The sequence below is a fragment of the Carettochelys insculpta genome, chromosome 13 (genome assembly GCF_033958435.1).
Source record: "Carettochelys insculpta isolate YL-2023 chromosome 13, ASM3395843v1, whole genome shotgun sequence".
Lineage (NCBI taxonomy): Eukaryota > Metazoa > Chordata > Testudines > Carettochelyidae > Carettochelys > Carettochelys insculpta.
In genome coordinates this window covers 326793-344551 of record NC_134149.1, presented here as the reverse complement: position 1 = coordinate 344551, position 17759 = coordinate 326793, and the positions used below count along the sequence as shown (strand labels likewise).

At 46.0% G+C, this 17759-nt stretch overlaps 1 protein-coding gene across 5 annotated transcripts in view; it reads left to right on the top strand.

Annotated features, from left to right (window-relative positions):
• TAF1 (TATA-box binding protein associated factor 1) overlaps positions 1 to 17759 on the top strand; it is a 163856-nt gene that overhangs the window by 57689 nt on the left and 88408 nt on the right. For all 5 annotated transcript variants that reach the window (XM_075007599.1, XM_075007597.1, XM_075007602.1 and 2 more), the window contains exons 17-20: positions 3618 to 3759; positions 13114 to 13244; positions 15950 to 16030; positions 17200 to 17349. In XM_075007599.1, the coding sequence (XP_074863700.1) occupies positions 3618 to 3759; positions 13114 to 13244; positions 15950 to 16030; positions 17200 to 17349 (504 nt within the window). The remainder of the gene's footprint in view (positions 1 to 3617; positions 3760 to 13113; positions 13245 to 15949; positions 16031 to 17199; positions 17350 to 17759) is intronic.

Below are 17759 nucleotides of genomic sequence, written 5' to 3'. Positions count from 1 at the left end.
ACAATCTGTGCATCACAAACATATTCTTCCGAACGAAGCCACAGCACAGAGTGTCGTGGAGACACCCATGCTCGAAGCACTGGCATCAACTAGATGTGGTCATCACTAGGCGTAACAACCTCAAAAACGTCCTTCTGACACGCAGCTATCATAGTGCTGACTGCGATACAGATCACTCGCTAGTTTGCTCCAAGCTCAAGCTGAGACCCAAGAAGCTGTACCGCTCTAAACCTGCTGGAAGGCCCCGCATTGACGCCAGAAAGACGGCAAACTCAGAGAAAGCTGAAAAGTTCAGAGAGACCCTCCAGGAAAATCTGCGCAGCGGCCCTGTGGGCGTCGATGCGACATCCAAATGGCAACATCTGAGGGATACAGTTTACAACACGGCCTTGTCGGTGTTTGGAAGAAGAGCTAGAAACACGAACGACTGGTTCGAAGCTAACGCCGATGAGATGATTCCAATCATTGAAAAGAAACGTGTTGCACTCCTGGAGTACAAACGCTCACTGAGCCAGAGTACCCAGGAAGCACTTAGAGAGGCCAGAAGAACAGTGCAGCAGACAGCCAGGCGCTGTGCCAACAACCACTGGCTCCAGTTATGCAGCAGCATCCAGACCTGTGCCGACTTTGGTAATCTCAGAGGAATGTACGAGGGTATGAAGAAGGCATTAGGACCCACCCAGAACAAGATGGCACCTCTGAAATCCAAATCTGGTGAAGTCATCGCTGACAAAGCCAAACAGATGGAGCGCTGGGTCGAGCACTACTCCGAGCTGTACTCACGTGAGAATGTTGTGGTTGACGCAGCCCTCGATGCCGTCGAGCTCCTACCAGTAATGGACAAACTGGATCAAGAACTGACTGTAGATGAACTGAAGAGAGCCATCGACAGCATTGCAGCAGGAAAGGCCCCTGGTCAGGATGGTATACCACCAGAGGTAATCAAATGTGCTGCGGACACACTCCTAGAACCCCTGCATGAGCTGCTGTGCCTGTCCTGGAAAGAGGGTGAGGTTCCACAGGATATGCGTGACGCTAACATTGTAACGTTGTATAAGAACAAAGGAGACAGAAGCGACTGCAACAACTACCGTGGAATCTCCCTCCTAAGCGTCACTGGTAAAGTGTTTGCTCGCATCATCCTTGGCAGACTCTAGAAGATTGCTGAGAGGGTGTACCCCGAATTGCAGTGCGGATTCCGTGCAGAGAGGTCTACCGTTGACATGGTCTTCTCTCTAAGGCAGCTGCAGGAGAAGTGCAGGGAGCAGAGAAAGCCACTCTACATAGCCTTCATCGACTTGACCAAGGCTTTTGACTTGGTCAGCAGGGATGGTCTGTTCAAACTGCTCCACAAGATAGGCTGTCCTCCACGGTTACTCAAGAGGATCCAGTCGTTCCACGAAAACATGAGAGGAACCATCCAATATGACGGCGCATTATCGGATGCTTTCAGAATCGGGAGCGGCGTCAAACAAGGATGCGTGCTTGCTCCGACACTGTTCGGGATCTTCTTCGCACTCCTCCTGAAGCATGCCTTTGGATCTTCAACAGAGGGCATCTTGCTGCACACAAGATCTGATGGGAAACTGTTTAACCTTGCAAGGCTGAGAGCTAAGACTAAGGTGCGAGAAGTCCTCATCAGAGACATGCTGTTCGCAGACGATGCTGCTGTAGTGTCTCACACAGAAGACCAGCTTCAAAAACTGCTGGATCAGTTCTCCAAAGTGTGCAAGGACTTTGGGCTTACCATCAGCCTAAAGAAGACAAATGTACTTGGTCAAGATGTTGCTGAATCCCCATCAATCAGCATTGACAACTATACGTTAGAGGTCGTCCACGAGTTCGTTTACCTCGGGTCCACCATCACTGACACCCTGTCGTTGGACACTGAGCTAAATAGGAGGATCGGAAAAGCGGCCACAACTCTGTCCAGACTGAGCAAGAGAGTGTGGAATAACAACAAGCTGTACACTCACACCAAAATGCAAATCTACAGAGCCTGCATCCTCATCACCCTCCTTTATGGCAGCGAGACTTGGACCCTGTATGCCCGCCAGGAAAAGAGGCTGAACGTCTTCCACTTGCGCTGCCTCAGGCGCATCCTTGGAATATCATGGAAGGATAGAGTTACCAACACAGCCGTCCTCGAGCAAGCTGGAATCCCAACCATGCACACCCTCCTCAGGCAGCGTCGGCTCTGCTGGCTTGGCCACGTCCACAGGATGAACGATGGAAGGATTCCAAAAGACATCCTGTATGGTGAGCTAGCCTCTGGCAAAAGACCTCCCGGACGCCCCCAGTTGCGTTACAAAGATGTCTGCAAGAGAGACCTCAGAGAGGTAGACATCGAGCTGGACAACTGGGAAGAACTAGCAGACGACCGCGGCAGATGGAGGCAGGGGTTACACAAGGGCCTTCAGAAGGGCGAGTTGAAGATCAGACAGCTAGCAGAGGAGAAGCGAGCGCACAGAAAGCACAATAAGGACTTGCCAGACACCCACGACATCTGCAAGAGATGCAGCAAGGACTGTCACTCTCATGTGGGTCTTTATAGTCAGAATAGACACTGTAAATGAAGTCTTAAATTGAAACTTTAAAGGGCGCGGTCCATAGTCTGTTCAGACTGAATGATGCCTACTAGTGGGTTGTATGTGGTCCAGCCACTGGAGAAGGATGTAATGCATACTTTGCTAGTAGGTTTCACAGATATTTGCTGACAGCAGAGGAATGGTGAAACTCACAGACTCTTCTTGCTTTTTCCTTTCCAGTCTGTCTACCTAAGTCTCCTCCTATTGGCTTTCTGTCAGGGTTTGTCTTTCTTCTTTGCCCCCACCACCATTCTCTCCCTGCGTTTTTGAGGTTCCTTGTTCAGCCAGTCTGTTTTTCTTTTTTCCCTTTGCAGGCTCATTACCCTTTTTTTTTTTTTCTTTTTTGGATCACCTTCTTGGTCCTCTCTGCATTTCACCCTGGTTGCTAAGTGACAACCAGGGGGAATTCTGAGAGCAGAAGAGTCTCTGAGATCTCTGTTTCTGTGGCAAGTGCAACAGTAGTGGGGAAGAAATATTGCAGAGAAGGTCCACACTGGCACATATTTAATGTGTCCCAAATCTTGGGGAATTTATAAAATCAAATTTGCAAGTGTGTATTGATCATGTGGGAACTGAGATTTTTTTTTCCCAAAGGGTTAGAACTTTTTTTTCCAAATTTTCATGTTTATTCACAGGACCAGCAAAAGGCATATTTCTCACAACAGGGTGTCTCTCTCCTGTCACATTTCAGGTCCCTGTTTGAAAGTGTAGATACTAGAGAGTATCATGATACCATAAGAATATATTTAACTTGGGCAAAATGTGTTTTCAGTACTCTTGCTCTTGAGAAATGGCTGAAACATTTTGGTTTTGATATTTTTTTAAAATCAGCTTTAGGCAAATACCTGGAAAATGTAAGCCCAAATGGCCAGATTGATTAAAGTTTTAAACAGCAGAAAATGGGCTTTTCTGATGGGAAACGGTAGTGGTTCTTAAGTATAGGAAGCACTGTTAGCTCTACTTATAATTTCCATTCAGCGTGTGCTCAGCACACAAAGCATGCAGCAGTTTTCTTGACTTGATTTCTAGGTCTTCATTTATCGCTTGTTCTGGAAGAGCAGAGACCGACCCCGAAGAATTCGCATGGAGGATATCAAGAAAGCATTTCCTTCCCATTCTGAGAGCAGTATTCGAAAGCGGCTGAAGCTATGTGCTGACTTTAAACGAACAGGTAATCCAGGGCCTTCCATGTAACTCATTAATCACTCATTAATTTAGTGTGTCACCCTTTTACTACCTTCAAAAAACAGCTGAAAGGCTGCATCCACCTCTGTTTGTTTCCTAGCTTCTTTGAATTTAAACAGGTGCTGTCCAGTCTCTTCAGCCTGAAATTAACATATTTAAAAATGTTAAAGGCCCACAGTAGTACTTCAGCTTTTTCTCCAAGCTGAGTAGAGCCAGTTCAGCTCCAGACCTACACCTTTTGCCTTCCACAACTTGTCAAGAAAACAGGAGGTGAAGCAGCTACTTACTTTCCTCCTGACACTGCAGTGCAGTAAGTGGCATATAGGGGAGCTGGGAAGGGACAGAACCTGCTCTGTTGCAAGCCCTGTATATTCTTCGTTGCTTCTGTGTTTGCTGGAGAATTAATTGAGGAGGTGGTACCTCTTTCCTCTTTCCTCTTCCCTGTATTAATGAGTTTTATTTGAATGCACTGATTTAAAAATCCAAAAGGCAAGGTTTAGTAAGCACCTTTTCAATTTACAAATACAAATTTTCTTAACACAGCTGATCTCGCAGGCCAAGGTGGCCGCTGCTGTTGTAGATCTTTTCAGGCAGGAGGTTTTCGGTTTGGCACATACTTTTCTAAACTAAGTTGCACCCAGTCACATCATTTTTCTGCTGGCTCTGGGAGAAACTCTTACTGAGGATGGAGGTGCACATTGTGTCCTAAAAAGACACATTGATTTATTTCCCTTGCCCTAAAAGTTTGACAGTGATTCAAGCAAATACCATACACAGAATGGCATATGAAGAGGTGAAAAGGAAGTAATGTAGTGCTGTATATTAAATGCACACAAGAAAAGTGGATTTATAGAGATGCTGGGAAACAAGAAAGGGATAAATGCTTTGGGGGACACACTTGAAATTTAAGTGTTAAGGGACAGGCAAAGACGTGGTACAGTGTTCTCTTAGCTGAGAGATGTTAACCGTAATAATCGGAACAGAAAAAGCCTTTTACCCTAATTTGTTTTTAATAGTGGAAATTTGTTTAATTTGTTCCCATTACCAAATCTTAAAGTAGAATTATTAAGATTTGAAATATACCTGAGAAGATGATGATATCTGGTAAATTTCTCAATATGGATTCATCTTCAAGTGATGGTCTCTATTGTAATTCCACTCTGAGTTTTATTCATGTGTACCATGTACCTGGAGCTGAAGATTTTTAAAATAGTACTGTTTGTTGGGCCATGCATGAGCCTTTGGATTGCCTCTGGTTTCATCCAAGGTGCTAAAGAGATGGCACAGATCAGACACACCTGTAGTTCCTTCTTTTTGCCTCACAGGTCTGGTTTGACACTATTAGGCTACGTCTACACGTGAAGCCAACATCGAAATAGCTTATTTTGATGTAGCAACATCAAAATAGGCTGTTTCGATGAATAACGTCTACACGTCCTCCAGGGCTGGCAACGTCGATGTTCAACTTCGACGTTGCGCGGCACCACATCGAAATAGGCGCTGCGAGGGTACGTCTACACGCCAAAGTAGCACACATCGAAATAAGGGTGCCAGGTACAGCTGCAGACAGGGTCACAGGGAGGACTCAACAGCAAGCCGCTCCCTTAAAGGGCCCCTCCCAGACACAGTTGCACTAAACAACACAAGATACACAGAGCTGACAACTGGTTGCAGACCCTGTGCCTGCAGCATGGATCCCCAGCTGCCGCAGAAGCAGCCAGAAGCCCTGGGCTAAGGGCTGCTGCCCACGGTGACCATAGAGCCCCGCAGGGGCTGGAGAGAGAGCATCTCTCAACCCCGCAGCTGATGGCCGCCATGGAGGACCCAGCAATTTCGACGTTGCGGGACGCGGATCGTCTACACGGTCCCTACTTCGACGTTGAACGTCGAAGTAGGACGCTATTCCAACCCCCTCATGAGGTTAGCGACTTCGATGTCTCGCCGCCTAACGTCGAAGTTAACTTCGAAATAGCGCCCGACGCGTGTAGCCGCAACGGGCGCTATTTCGAAGTTAGTGCCGCTACTTCGAAGTAGCGTGCACGTGTAGACACAGCTTTAGTGTCCTCTTCTACTTTGAGTGCTTGCTCATGTCAACTCTGTTTTAGGTGTGCACAAACCTATGTATTTGGCCATAGGAGACTTCTCTTAGTGGTACTTGTAGGGTAGGCTCTGCTATCTCCTGCAGTGCCACATTCATGGCATGGCATATCCCGCACCATCAGCACTGTGCACTGTTGCTTCATTCTTACTGCCCATGATGGTCAGTTGGAGTTCCTCTGTCCCTTGATTGGCAAGCGATCAGTGGTTTTCATAGCCTGTTCAGCTTTGTGCTTCTCTGTAAATAGTTTTAAGCATTGATAGTAGTTAAGTACCAGTTAAGTATTTATTTAGTGTCCCAGTGAGGACTTCATCACTGACAGGGCAATCCCTGATCTCCAGATTTCAACCTCCACTCGTTGAGTAACAGGTCCATACCTGTTGAATAGTAACGGAGAAGTAGCCGTGTTTGTCTGTACTCCAACAAAACAAACACATTCTCGTGCACTTCAAGCAACATTATATACGCTGCTATGTGCCAACAATGCCCTGCCACTATGTACATTGGACAGACTGGGCAAAACCTGCACCAAAGAATAAATGGACACAGATCAGACATCAGGAATCTCAATACCTGTAAGCTGGTCAGTGAACACTTCAGTGGAGTGGGCCATTCTGTTAAAGACCTGAGAATTTGTGTCCTAGAGGAGAGAGAATGTAAAAACCGATCACATCGAGAAATTTGTGAATTGGAATTCCTATTCAAATCTGACACATTAACATGTAGTATGAACAGAGACACCAATTACCTCACACATTACAAGGACTGCTTCCCTTCTTTTGATTCTCGTAATTATCTCAGGCAAGACACTTAACATCCCTCCATTCCTCTGCCACCTACTTCAGTGCTATGTACTTGATTTGTCAGTTTTTATTGCAATTTTTTTCTTTTTGGTCCTCTTTACTTATAAATGTCAGTCTATAATGGAAATGAGATTGATCCAATGAAGTGGGTCTGTCCAAGGAGGCTCATCACTGAATAAATTATTTTGTTAGTCTTTAAAGTGCTACATTTCTGCTGTTTTGTTGTGTAGGTTCATGCCTGTTAGTGATCAGCACAAAAGATGTAGTATCTTGGGGAATCCTATATAAACGATCACTGTCGTATCTGCCAGCAGACAGTGTGAGCCATCCATTTCATGCTCCTTCTAATGCAGTATGCCTTGTGTCTAGCTTCAGAGCCATTGGAGCCCTAACTAGCTCTTGATGGCTCAACTTCAGTGTGTAGCCCACCTCCATCACTGGGGTCTTCATGGCACTGATCCCCGTAACTAGTGCTGAAGAAAAAACCTAAAGATGATGAAACCAGCCAGGCCTGACCAAGGTGTTCCAAGCAGAGGACTCTGTTTAGGCCTTCTGTTTACTGTGGGGCCATTTGAAGGGATCAGCCATGGGTAGTTGCTTTCCCCAGAGAGGTTCTGTGAGAAGTTGAAGAACCTCTTCTGCCTGGGGGCCATGAGGGAGTTCTCTTGGGGTATGCAAGGAAGAGTATTCTACACCCGTTACTTCCTAATCTGAAGGTAGAAGCAGGGCTAAGACCTACTGTGGATGTGTGGGGCCTCAACATGGAATTGAAGTTCTGTGTGGTCTTGCTGGCCTGCATCATCTTCCCCCTGGATCTAGGGTACAGGTATGCCATTCTCAACTTGAAGGATTCATACTTCCATGTTTCCATATTCCTGAGGCCACAAGTGTTTCCTGCATTTTATGGTAGCTGACCATTAATTCAAGTTTACAGCACTCTCTTTCAGCCTATCTTTGGCTCAAGAGTTTTCACCAAATGCATGGCATGAGTGACAGCTTACCTAAGGTGCTGAGGGATCCAGATATTTGTTTCTCAATGATTGTCTCATTGGATGGGAGGTCCAGAGGGGCTGTGATTTTGTGTGGTACACCAGCAGCCACTTGGGTGTCCTAATAAACATGGAAAAGAACATCTCAGCACCAGTTCAACTTATAGAGTTCATTGGTGTGGTTCTTGACTCCAAGTGGGCCAGGTCATTCCTACTGGAAGTGCATTTTCAAGCCATGTAAGACTTGACTACCCACATACTGAACCACCTGTTCATGATGACCCACAAGAAACAGAGATGGATGGGCCACATGGCCATATATGTCTATGTGAGTGATCCATGCCCAACTTCATCTGAGGCCTCTACAGCTGTGTCAGGCTTCAGTCTACATTCTCACACCAGGATCCCCTGGGCTGAGTGATGGTGCTTATCCATGTTCTCTCATGTCTGGACCAGTCGGGGGATCACAGGTCAATACTGCAGGGAGTCCCTTTTGTGACCCCATAACCCTTGCTCACCTTGGTCTGGGTAATCTGAGCATCCAGGGCCAGTTGCTGCCCCATGACCTAATCCTTCTTATCAATGTCCAGGAAGGTGGAATGGTTTGCCTGGCATGCCAGATTTTTCTGCCCAACCTGGAAGGCAAGATTATGCAGGACATGATGGACAATTGTGCTGCAATGTACAACATCAACAGTCAGGAAAGTGCCGTGTCTTTGGCTGTCTGTTGGGAAGTGCTCAGCCTTTTTGACTTGTGTGCAGCACAGTGTTCATTTGGGGGCTATCCACATGCCTGGTTTTAAGAACATCTTGGTGGATTGCCTCAGCAGAATTTCTGATCTTGCCATGAATTGTCGTTCCATCTATGGGGGGCTTTCCAGGCGGACTTGTTTCATCCCAGCAGAGCAGAAAGTGTTGCATGTTTGGCTCTCTGCAGGGCAGGGGCAAGGATTTCCTATCAGTTGCCTTCCTGGTTTCAAGTTTGGGAGTGTTGATGTATACCTTCCCCATGGTGCCATTGATCCATAAAGTCCAGCTAAAGTGAAATGGGACAGAGCTTTCAGTCATCCTCATAGCCTTGGCATGGCTGAGTCAACATTTGTTCACCATTCTTCCAAACTTTTAGCAGTTACCCTCTTTGGCTGCATCTGCCATCCCAGAATCATGGGAATCTGCTGCAACCAAAGCTGTTGATGTTGCACATGACAGCTTGGTGTGCGGCTGAGTAGGGATGGGTGGCAATGTTCTACCAGTGTCCAGCAGGTCTTGCAAAATGTAGCAAAATACAAGTGGGTCATGTGTTGGCTTTGGATTGCCATGGACTGCATTAGTAGGAACATTGCCACCAGATCTAGGGAAGTGATTATTTCCCTTTATTCAGCACTGGTGAGAAGCATCTGGAGCATAGTGTCCAATTCTGGACCCCCATTACAGAAAGGATGCAGATGCAGTGGAGAAAGTTCACTGGAGGGTGACAAAAATGATTAGGGGGCTGGAGCATGTGACTTGTGAGGAGTGGCTGAGGGATTTGGGCTTATTTAGTCTACTGGAGTGGGAAGAGGGGTTTGATAGCACCCTATATATACATGAAGGGGGGCTCCACAGAGGATGGAGAGAGACTGTTCTCAGTGGTGACAGATTACAGAGCAAGAAGCAATGGGCTCAAGTTGTAGTGGGGGATGTTTAGGAAAAATCTATTGCACTAGGAGAGTGATGAAACTCTGCTATGGTTACCTAGGGAGAGGGTAGATTCTCCTTCCATAGAGGTCATTAAGTCCCAGCTTGACAAAATTATGTCTAGGATGATTTAGATGGTATTGGTGATGCTTTGAGCAGGGGGTTGGACTTGGCCTCCTGAGGTCTCTTCCAACCCTATGATTCAGAGAGAGGAGGCCTCCCTTCAGACTGTGATGGATGGTTAGCTGCAACTGAAGCTCCTGGTCCTGTTGCTGTTCTCTATCCAGGTACACCTGCAGGCCATTTTGCCTTTCAGTCCTGTTTCAGTGCAGGAAACAGTCTTTGCTCATCCCATGATAGTGCAATTTCTAGAAGGCCAGGAGTGTCTTTACCTGCATGTCCATGACCTTGTCCCTTGTTGGGACATGAACTGTACGCTATTCTGGCTCACAGTGGCCTCTCTTTGAGCCCCTGGCCTCCTGGTTTTTAGTTTTATTAGAGTTGCTGGTAGCTAGTTAGTTGACGGTTGCAGTTGAAGTTTCCCACAATCCCTGGCTCATTTTTTGTTTCTTGTTTGTTCTTCTTCTTAAATCCTTCTGGGGCATGCAGCAGGATTTAAGAATTGTATCGTTGATGGAGAGCCTGAGGCTAGAGAGGCTTACTTTGTGTGCTTTGGTGAAGAGCAGAAAAGTGCTTAAAGATAAGTGCAGTATTTTCAGGAGTTTCAAGCTTCAAACCAAGTGAGAACGAGATCAGTGCTTGAACTTCCTGTTCATGGAGTTGGTACGTTGACCCCCTGGGGCCAGACCTGGTGTTTTCATCTTTCATGTGCAGCGCATTGGCCTCCATGCAGACTGCACCAGCTTCAGTACAAGACAAATCAGTATAAGACAAAAGAATACTACTGGAAAATAATAAGTAACATTTTACAGGGTTTTTTTAAAATGGGAAGAGTGTTTTTGCATCTCCGTTTTGGCACAAGTTGCATAATAACTATACTATTGAGCGTTATAAATATTAATATACCTACAGTCTAAATACTATTCAAATACCTTAATATTTTTGATACATGCTTGATTTCTTATTTGAGAAGGAAAAATATCTCTAGAATTGAAACTTTTTCATGGAACACCTGTCATGTCATGCAGAATACTAGTGTTCCGCAGAGCGCAGTTTGTGAAACATTGCTCAAAAGAGCACTAGCATTGCTCCCCAGACCTCGAGATAAGATCCTGTAGGTGGCATTGCCCTGTCTCTGGTGCTGTATATGAAGTCCAGATCTAGGAGGTGCCAGTCTCTGGCCAAGAAGGCCAGCAGTCACCATCTGTCAATATGCCCCTCAGTGGGGTACTCTAAGGACAGTATGGCATCATTGATGCCATCAACTTTGGCCCAGAGGGAGGGACTGTCTAGTCTGCAGTCACTGGACTCCCTGTGATGGGAACTCCTGGAAGAGGACCTAACCCTCCCTTTGATTCTGAACATCTTTTGAGGTAGCAAGTGACCTTATTCAAATGACAGAGCACTGACTCCAATGCAGATCCTCTCTCTGGCACCAGCACCAACTATGGGCCAGTACACTCTGCCCCAGCCTCTGGCACTGTCCTCAGTGCAGTCTTTGGCACTGCTGCTCATTCAGGCACTGGCTGCTGTATGACACCATGGCAAACTGACTCTCCTGCAGTGGCACTCTTTGTCCCGGTGTCATTGGAGGCTGTGCATCTGTTGTTAGCATCAGAATATACATTGGAGGTGGACTCCCTCGCATCTCACTGCAGCTAGTACTGATCCCGCTCCCACTCTTACTCTCTGCACTGCTGCTGGAAGGCTCCTCTAGCACTGCAGGTATCTTGACCCCTGCACAATGGTAGGCACATGATCAGTGGCTGTTTTGGGCTCACTGGGCCTACCATTAAGGCAAGGCCCAGTGTTGTGGGAAGCTTTTGTGTCCCTGTCTATCTAGGCACCCTTGGCTACAGCTGTGGTTCTGAAGGACTATCGAGCTGTTCTGGGTCATGCACTGCCAATGCCTGTTGAACCACCAATGTCTTAGCTCTCCAGTGTCTCTGCGGGATGTCAGGGAGCCCAAACTCAGGAGGATCCTGACCCCAGAAATCTTCCACCTCCTCTCTGGATCAGGTGGTTGCAGGTACATCTTCCTCCCTTCCTGCCCGTGATCTGAGGGCACAACAGGACCTTTTGCTGTGGGCGGCCCACAGACGTAGCGTGTCTACGAAGATGGTTGTGAAGGATTTGGACATAATGGTGGTTATCGTGGCCTTGTCCCTCCTCAAGACCATCCAGTCTATCACCGGGGTGCTGTGGCAGACCTCAGCCTCCTTTTTTTGAATGGTGAAGAGGGTGTAGAGGCATTACTTTGGTCCCCAGCAGGGATGCAAATATCTTTTCATCCACCCCACTCCTGGGTTCCTTGATGGTTGATGTGGTTAACTATAAAAAGGGGCAGAGGCAGGCAGGGCTAGCCCATAAAAAGAAGGTGGAGAAGCTGGATCCCTTGGCCATAAGGTCTACTCCACCAAATTCTTGTATACAGTGTTTTATAAGAACAAGGTGCAGCTCTGTCCTCATCCAGCCTTCCTGCTGAAAGTGGTCTCCCATTTCCATGCAAACCAGGACATTTTTCTGGATGTGTTCTTCCCCAAACTGTATGTCTCTTCAAGGGGTGGGCCCAGTAATTGGTGGATGTCAGGAGGGTGTTAGCCATCTACATTGAGCGCATCAAGCTGTTTCATAAATCACCACACCTCTTCATTGCGATTACAGAATAGATAAGGCAGCTACCCACTTCATCCCAGCATGTCTCTTCCTGGATTTCATCCTGCATTAGGATATGCTGTGACCTGGCCAAGGTCACAGCTCCTGGCCTGACTACTGATTCCATGAGGGTGCAGGCTCACTTGGCAGCACTCCTTGCACAGGTCCCTGTTCGGGACATTTGCAGGGTGTTGAAGTGATCCATTGTCCGCATCGCCAACTGGGACTGGAATGATGCGGTATTTGGCAGGGTGTACGATGGATCTCTGACCCCCCTCCTGCAGATAAACAGCTTGCATGTGACCTGTTGGAATGCACATGAGCAGTCACTCCAAGAAGAAAAAATTATTACTTACCTTTTGTAAATGATTTTCTTTGAAATGTTGTGTTGTTTATGTCCATTGCAAATCCTACCCACCTCCCTTTGGTTGGAGAGCCAGCAGGAAGGAACTGAGGAGGTGGAGGTCAAGCTGAGCCCTATAGATTGCGCTGTGCAGGCACTACCCTAGGGGGTTCCCCAGCTGGGCTGACATGTACTGTAAGGGGAAAAAAGCCTCAAGGCCATTCATGTGGCATGCAGACACATGTTGGTATGGACATGAAGAGCACATCTTGAAGAACAACAATTACAACAGGTAAGTAACCATTTTTTGTTTGAGAAGTGTGGTCTTTATCTGTGTTCCATTGAGGATTTATGCAAGTGCACCATGCATCCAGAGCTGTAGCTTTTGAAAAGTAGTATTGTCCATTAGTCCCTGGGCTCACCTCATGGTTTCATCCAGGATGATAAAGGGTAGCGTGTGTCAATCACATCTTCTGTTCCTTCTTTATGGCAAATACAAAATATTCAAAGTTGAAGGGATTGAGGTGCAATAGTTGAATGCAGGCTGGGGTGGCACATCTCAAAGAGCCTCCATTTGCTGGTAAATATTGTTGTTGTCTTCAAGGGATGGCCCTTATTGTAAGAAGTAGATAAACTCCTTATCTCAATGTTTTAGGGATGGATTCGAATTGGTGGGTATTAAAGTCAGACTTCAGATTACCAACAGAAGAGGAAATAAGAGCGATGGTGTCCCCAGAGCAGTGTTGCGCCTATTATAGCATGATTGCAGCTGAACAGAGGCTAAAGGTAAGTGTCACTTGCAGTCTTACTGAAATGTACTGGTAAATATACTTGGGGAAGATGAAGAAAGATGCAGCCTTCCATAACAGGGGAGCAATTTTTCCTTAGTTGTAGAGGTTGCAGAACTCTCAAGATATTCATGTAGACTTACATGTAGTGCTGGGGAGGAGCCAGTGGTTGTGTTATATGTAAGTACCAATGACATAGGGAAGGGTAGGCTGCTAGTAAAGAGATTGAAATCCAGGACCACTATGGTAGAGTTCTCTGAAATGCTTCCAGTTCCACATTCAGTGTCAGGTGGGCAGGCAGAACTTCAGCATCTCTATGTGTGGATGCGATGATGGTGAAGGGGTTTAGATTCATTAGGAACTGGGGAAACTTTTGGGAAAGAAGTTGCTCATACACGAAAGATGGGCTTCACCCAAACCAAAATGGACTGAGACTGCTGACACTTAACATTAAAAAAGTTAGAGCAATTTTTGAACTAAGGGCTGGGGAAAAGCCAGTGTGTATGGAGGAGCACATGGATCTGGCAGAGTTGCCTCTTAGAGGAGGGTCTATGAGTAGAGATTCTTTAGTAGAGAGGAGAGGATTGAAGAGGATAAAATATGGGTAAAATCAGATGAGATACAATCAAATGAAGAGTTGAACATATCAGGAAATGGCAGACAGATGAATAGTGACAAATTTTTAAAGTGCTTATGTACAAATGTTAGAAGTTTAATAAGATGGCTGTACTAGGGATCGTCATATTAAATAATGATATTGATAACAATAGGCATCACAGAAGTGTGGTGGAATGAGGACAAACAATGAGACACAATCATATTTGGGTAAAACTTATATTGGAAGTATAGAACAGGTTGTGCTGGTGTGGGAGTGGCACTATACGTGAAAGAAAATGTAGAATCAAGTGAAGTAAAAATCTTAAATGAACCAAAGTGTTCCATAGAATCTCTATAAATACTAATTCCATGCTGTAGAATATGAACATAGCGGTAGGGATATATTACTGACCGCCTGGCCAGGATAGTAATAGTGACTATGAAATGAGTGGCAGCTAAATCCCAGTGAGGAAGGAGCATAAGCTCTGTCAAGTTATGTGTAAAAATGTAATAAGAAAAGCCAAAAAGGAGTTTGAAGAAAAGATAAACATTTTGCTATTACTCTGAGTTTTTGGCTAAGTACCTCAGAACAGGAAGTCTGCTAAACAACCAGTAGGGCTACTGGATGATAGATATGCTCAGGGAGCATTTACGGATAAGGCTGTGGCGGAGAAACTAAATGAATTCTTTGGTTTGGTCTTCAGCTGAGGACATTAGAAAGATTCCCAACCTGAGCTATTCTTTTTTGGTGACAAATCTGAGGAATTGTCCCTCATTGAGGTGGTGTTAGAGGAGGTTTTGGAAGAAATTGATAACCTTAACAGTAACAAGTCACCTGGGGCCAGATTGCATTTACCCAAGAGTTCTGAAAGAACTCAAATGTGAAATTGTGGAACTATTAACTACTGTTTTCAACAACCACTTTCCAGCTGTGATTTAATGGCCTGGGACTCTGGCCACAGCTGCTTCTGCGATACAGGCCAGGAGCACTTTTCTTTTTTGACTCTCTGGGCCCCAGGGAAAATGCCTCCTTTGCCCTCCCCATTAGCAGGCCTGTCCCTTCTCGTCATCGAGATGCCTGGGAAGGGCAGCAGATACATGACCTAATGGGACTCATAGGACTCTAACCCTCTCATATGAGTTTCCTAATCCTGATCCCTTTTTGCACTTGGTGAAGAGGTATTCTGTGGAGATAGCAACGAAGGGTCCTGTGGCACCTTATAGACTAACAGAATCTGTCCTATCTGTGGAGATAGGACATCCCGGAAGCTGAGAATGGGTATGGAGAGGAGTTGGTGAATGGCAGGTCTGGCCAGTGGGCTAGTCTGCACATGCAGCTCTACCTGCAGTTGATTGGCATGTGGTATGGCCGGACTTGTTTTGAAGACAGTTTCTTTTGAAGACAAAAGTTCAGAGTTTGTCCAAAATGTGAGTGCTATGTTTCAACTTCCATGTACATGACCTCATTTTAACCCTGTGTCTGTCTGGGTAACTTTTTCAGATAAAAGACAATGTCTAGTCTTTGTGCGAGCAGATGTTGCAACTTAGAAAGAGCAGGGTCTGTAGCCAGATTAATTTCTTCCCTGCCACCACAACAGCTGTCCATCTGCTCCCAAGCCTGGGGAAGGGGAGAGACTTGAGGGGAGGCACTGATTGAGGGCTGATGCTGCATTGTGGGCTCTCTGAACCACCCTGCTACTGTGAAACTGCCTCCCACTTAAGAGTGAGGCTGCATGTGCTACCCCCAAGTATCCCTCCAAAACTCCCCTCCAGTATACATGCATCTATCCCAGTACCCTCTCCCAATACACACACACCTCTGGCACACCCTCAGATACCCCTGCCCTTGTTCAGCACTCCTCCTCTGTCTCTCCACCCTCTTCCTCTGACAGTGTTGTCTTCTTGGGAACCTGAAATATGGTAACCCTAGACAACATGCTGATACGTATTTGAGACACCTAGTGCAGGGTCTCTTCATAGTGTGTTCTGTATACTACACTTGGTTTGTGCTCTTCTGGAGACCATTGTACTTGATTTTTTTTTCCTCTGCTCATGGGTTCTGTTCATAATTTGGGAGTTTGATTTTTTTTTTCCTTGTGTGTAAAGGATGCAGGTTATGGGGAAAAATCTTTCTTTGCCCCAGAGGAAGAGAATGAAGAGGACTTCCAGATGAAAATTGATGATGAGGTACTGTGAAGACAAACCAAGGAAACAGTTGGGAATATAATCTGTAAACTAGTCTGACAGCAAAAAATAAAATCCTTTTTTTTTTTAAAAAGGTGAACACATTTTCTTTTGGGTGTAGAATCATGATCTGTTTCCTTCTTTTTTCCCCCCGAGGAATCCACCCTTTGCGGCAAAAGGGACTCAGTGCAAGGGCTTGTTTGTACAAATATGTGGTTGTCGAACGCTGAGGTGTAAGCCTAGCCTCTGCTTATCTTTTATGTGCTACTGTAACAGCAGAGGATGGCCTGAACAAACAACAATGCTCTGAATTTCATGGACTGATTTTAATAGCTAAGATTGTCTTATCTGAGACCCCCTTTCAACCCAACTCCCATTAGGATAACTGTAATCTCTATACAGGGCTACTTTTGATAGATACTTGTGACAATTGTTTCAGACACATGGGGGAGGAGCCCTGTCAGCATCGCCTCATTGACCAGTCCAAGGTAGGAATTGGAAAGACAAGGAAAAAAAGCACCATGAAAACAGATGGTGGAGAACTTGGATCATGGTGAAATTGAAAATAGACTACTCTATGGACTTGGTCATAGCTCCCTTTAATTGCTGTTCAGTTCTTAGTTACTAAGGTGGTAGAAATCTTAGGAATGTCCAAAATAAATAGGAAGACTGAGTAATGAGTGGTTTGTGGTGATTCCTGTACCATTCTTGGTGGAGATCACTTCAGATCCTCTGTGGCTGAATTTGGCATAATATCTGCTTAGAGCTAATAAAAATTAGTAATGTAATCTGATGGTACAGCAGGTGGTCCATGAAGTGCTGGCTGGTGGTAGCATGAGTGGAAGTGTCTGTGGAGGAGGGAGTGCTAAGATGACAGCACAGCTCAGGAGGGTGCAGCACATTAGCATGTCTAGATTTATTGCACTGTATTTTTTTTTAAAGCTGTTTGAACCTTTTTCGTTTACTCAGAATGAGGACAGATCGTATGTGTTTATAGTTCCTTCAGTTTATATCCATAAAAACTGTGGCCTGTCAATAAATTAAACTTGAGAACATTAGTAAAAACTGTTTAATTTGCTTGACGTTTGATGGGGCCAGGAACAGAATGGGTGGAAATGTCTTCTGCTGCAAGAGACAGAAGTGTTATGAACTATTCCTCCCATTTATGGCAGGTGCGCACAGCTCCTTGGAATACCACACGAGCCTTCATTGCTGCTATGAAGGGGAAGTGTCTTCTGGAAGTGACTGGTGTGGCAGATCCTACGGGTTGTGGTGAAGGATTCTCTTATGTGAAGATCCCAAACAAACCAACCCAGCAGAAGGTACATGTATTCCCAAGGGTGAGGTGGGGCAAGAGGGATAAATCTGAAGAAGTGAAATAAAGATGGATTGGGGGAGGATGGGAGAAGCGGTTGAGAGGTTGTCAGACAGAGGGAATGAGAATGCAGAAAAGGTTAATGTGTTTTTTGACGTTCAGCGGATGGCTCCCTCTGAACAAACAGACCTATAGCAGTTCCTAAAACCGGCACACTCTCTGGTCCAGCAACATCTCTTATCTGGCAGGAGCAGAGAGCTGGGGAGGAGAGGCAACCAGGTTGAGTCTGGAAGTGGCATCCCCCAGCAGTGTGCCATGGGAGGACTGTGGCCAGAGCGGTGGCATGCCTGGAGCACTGGGGCCAGAGGGCTGGCTGTGGTGTTGAGCTGTGGCCGGAGGGCCAATGGAGGGTGGCCA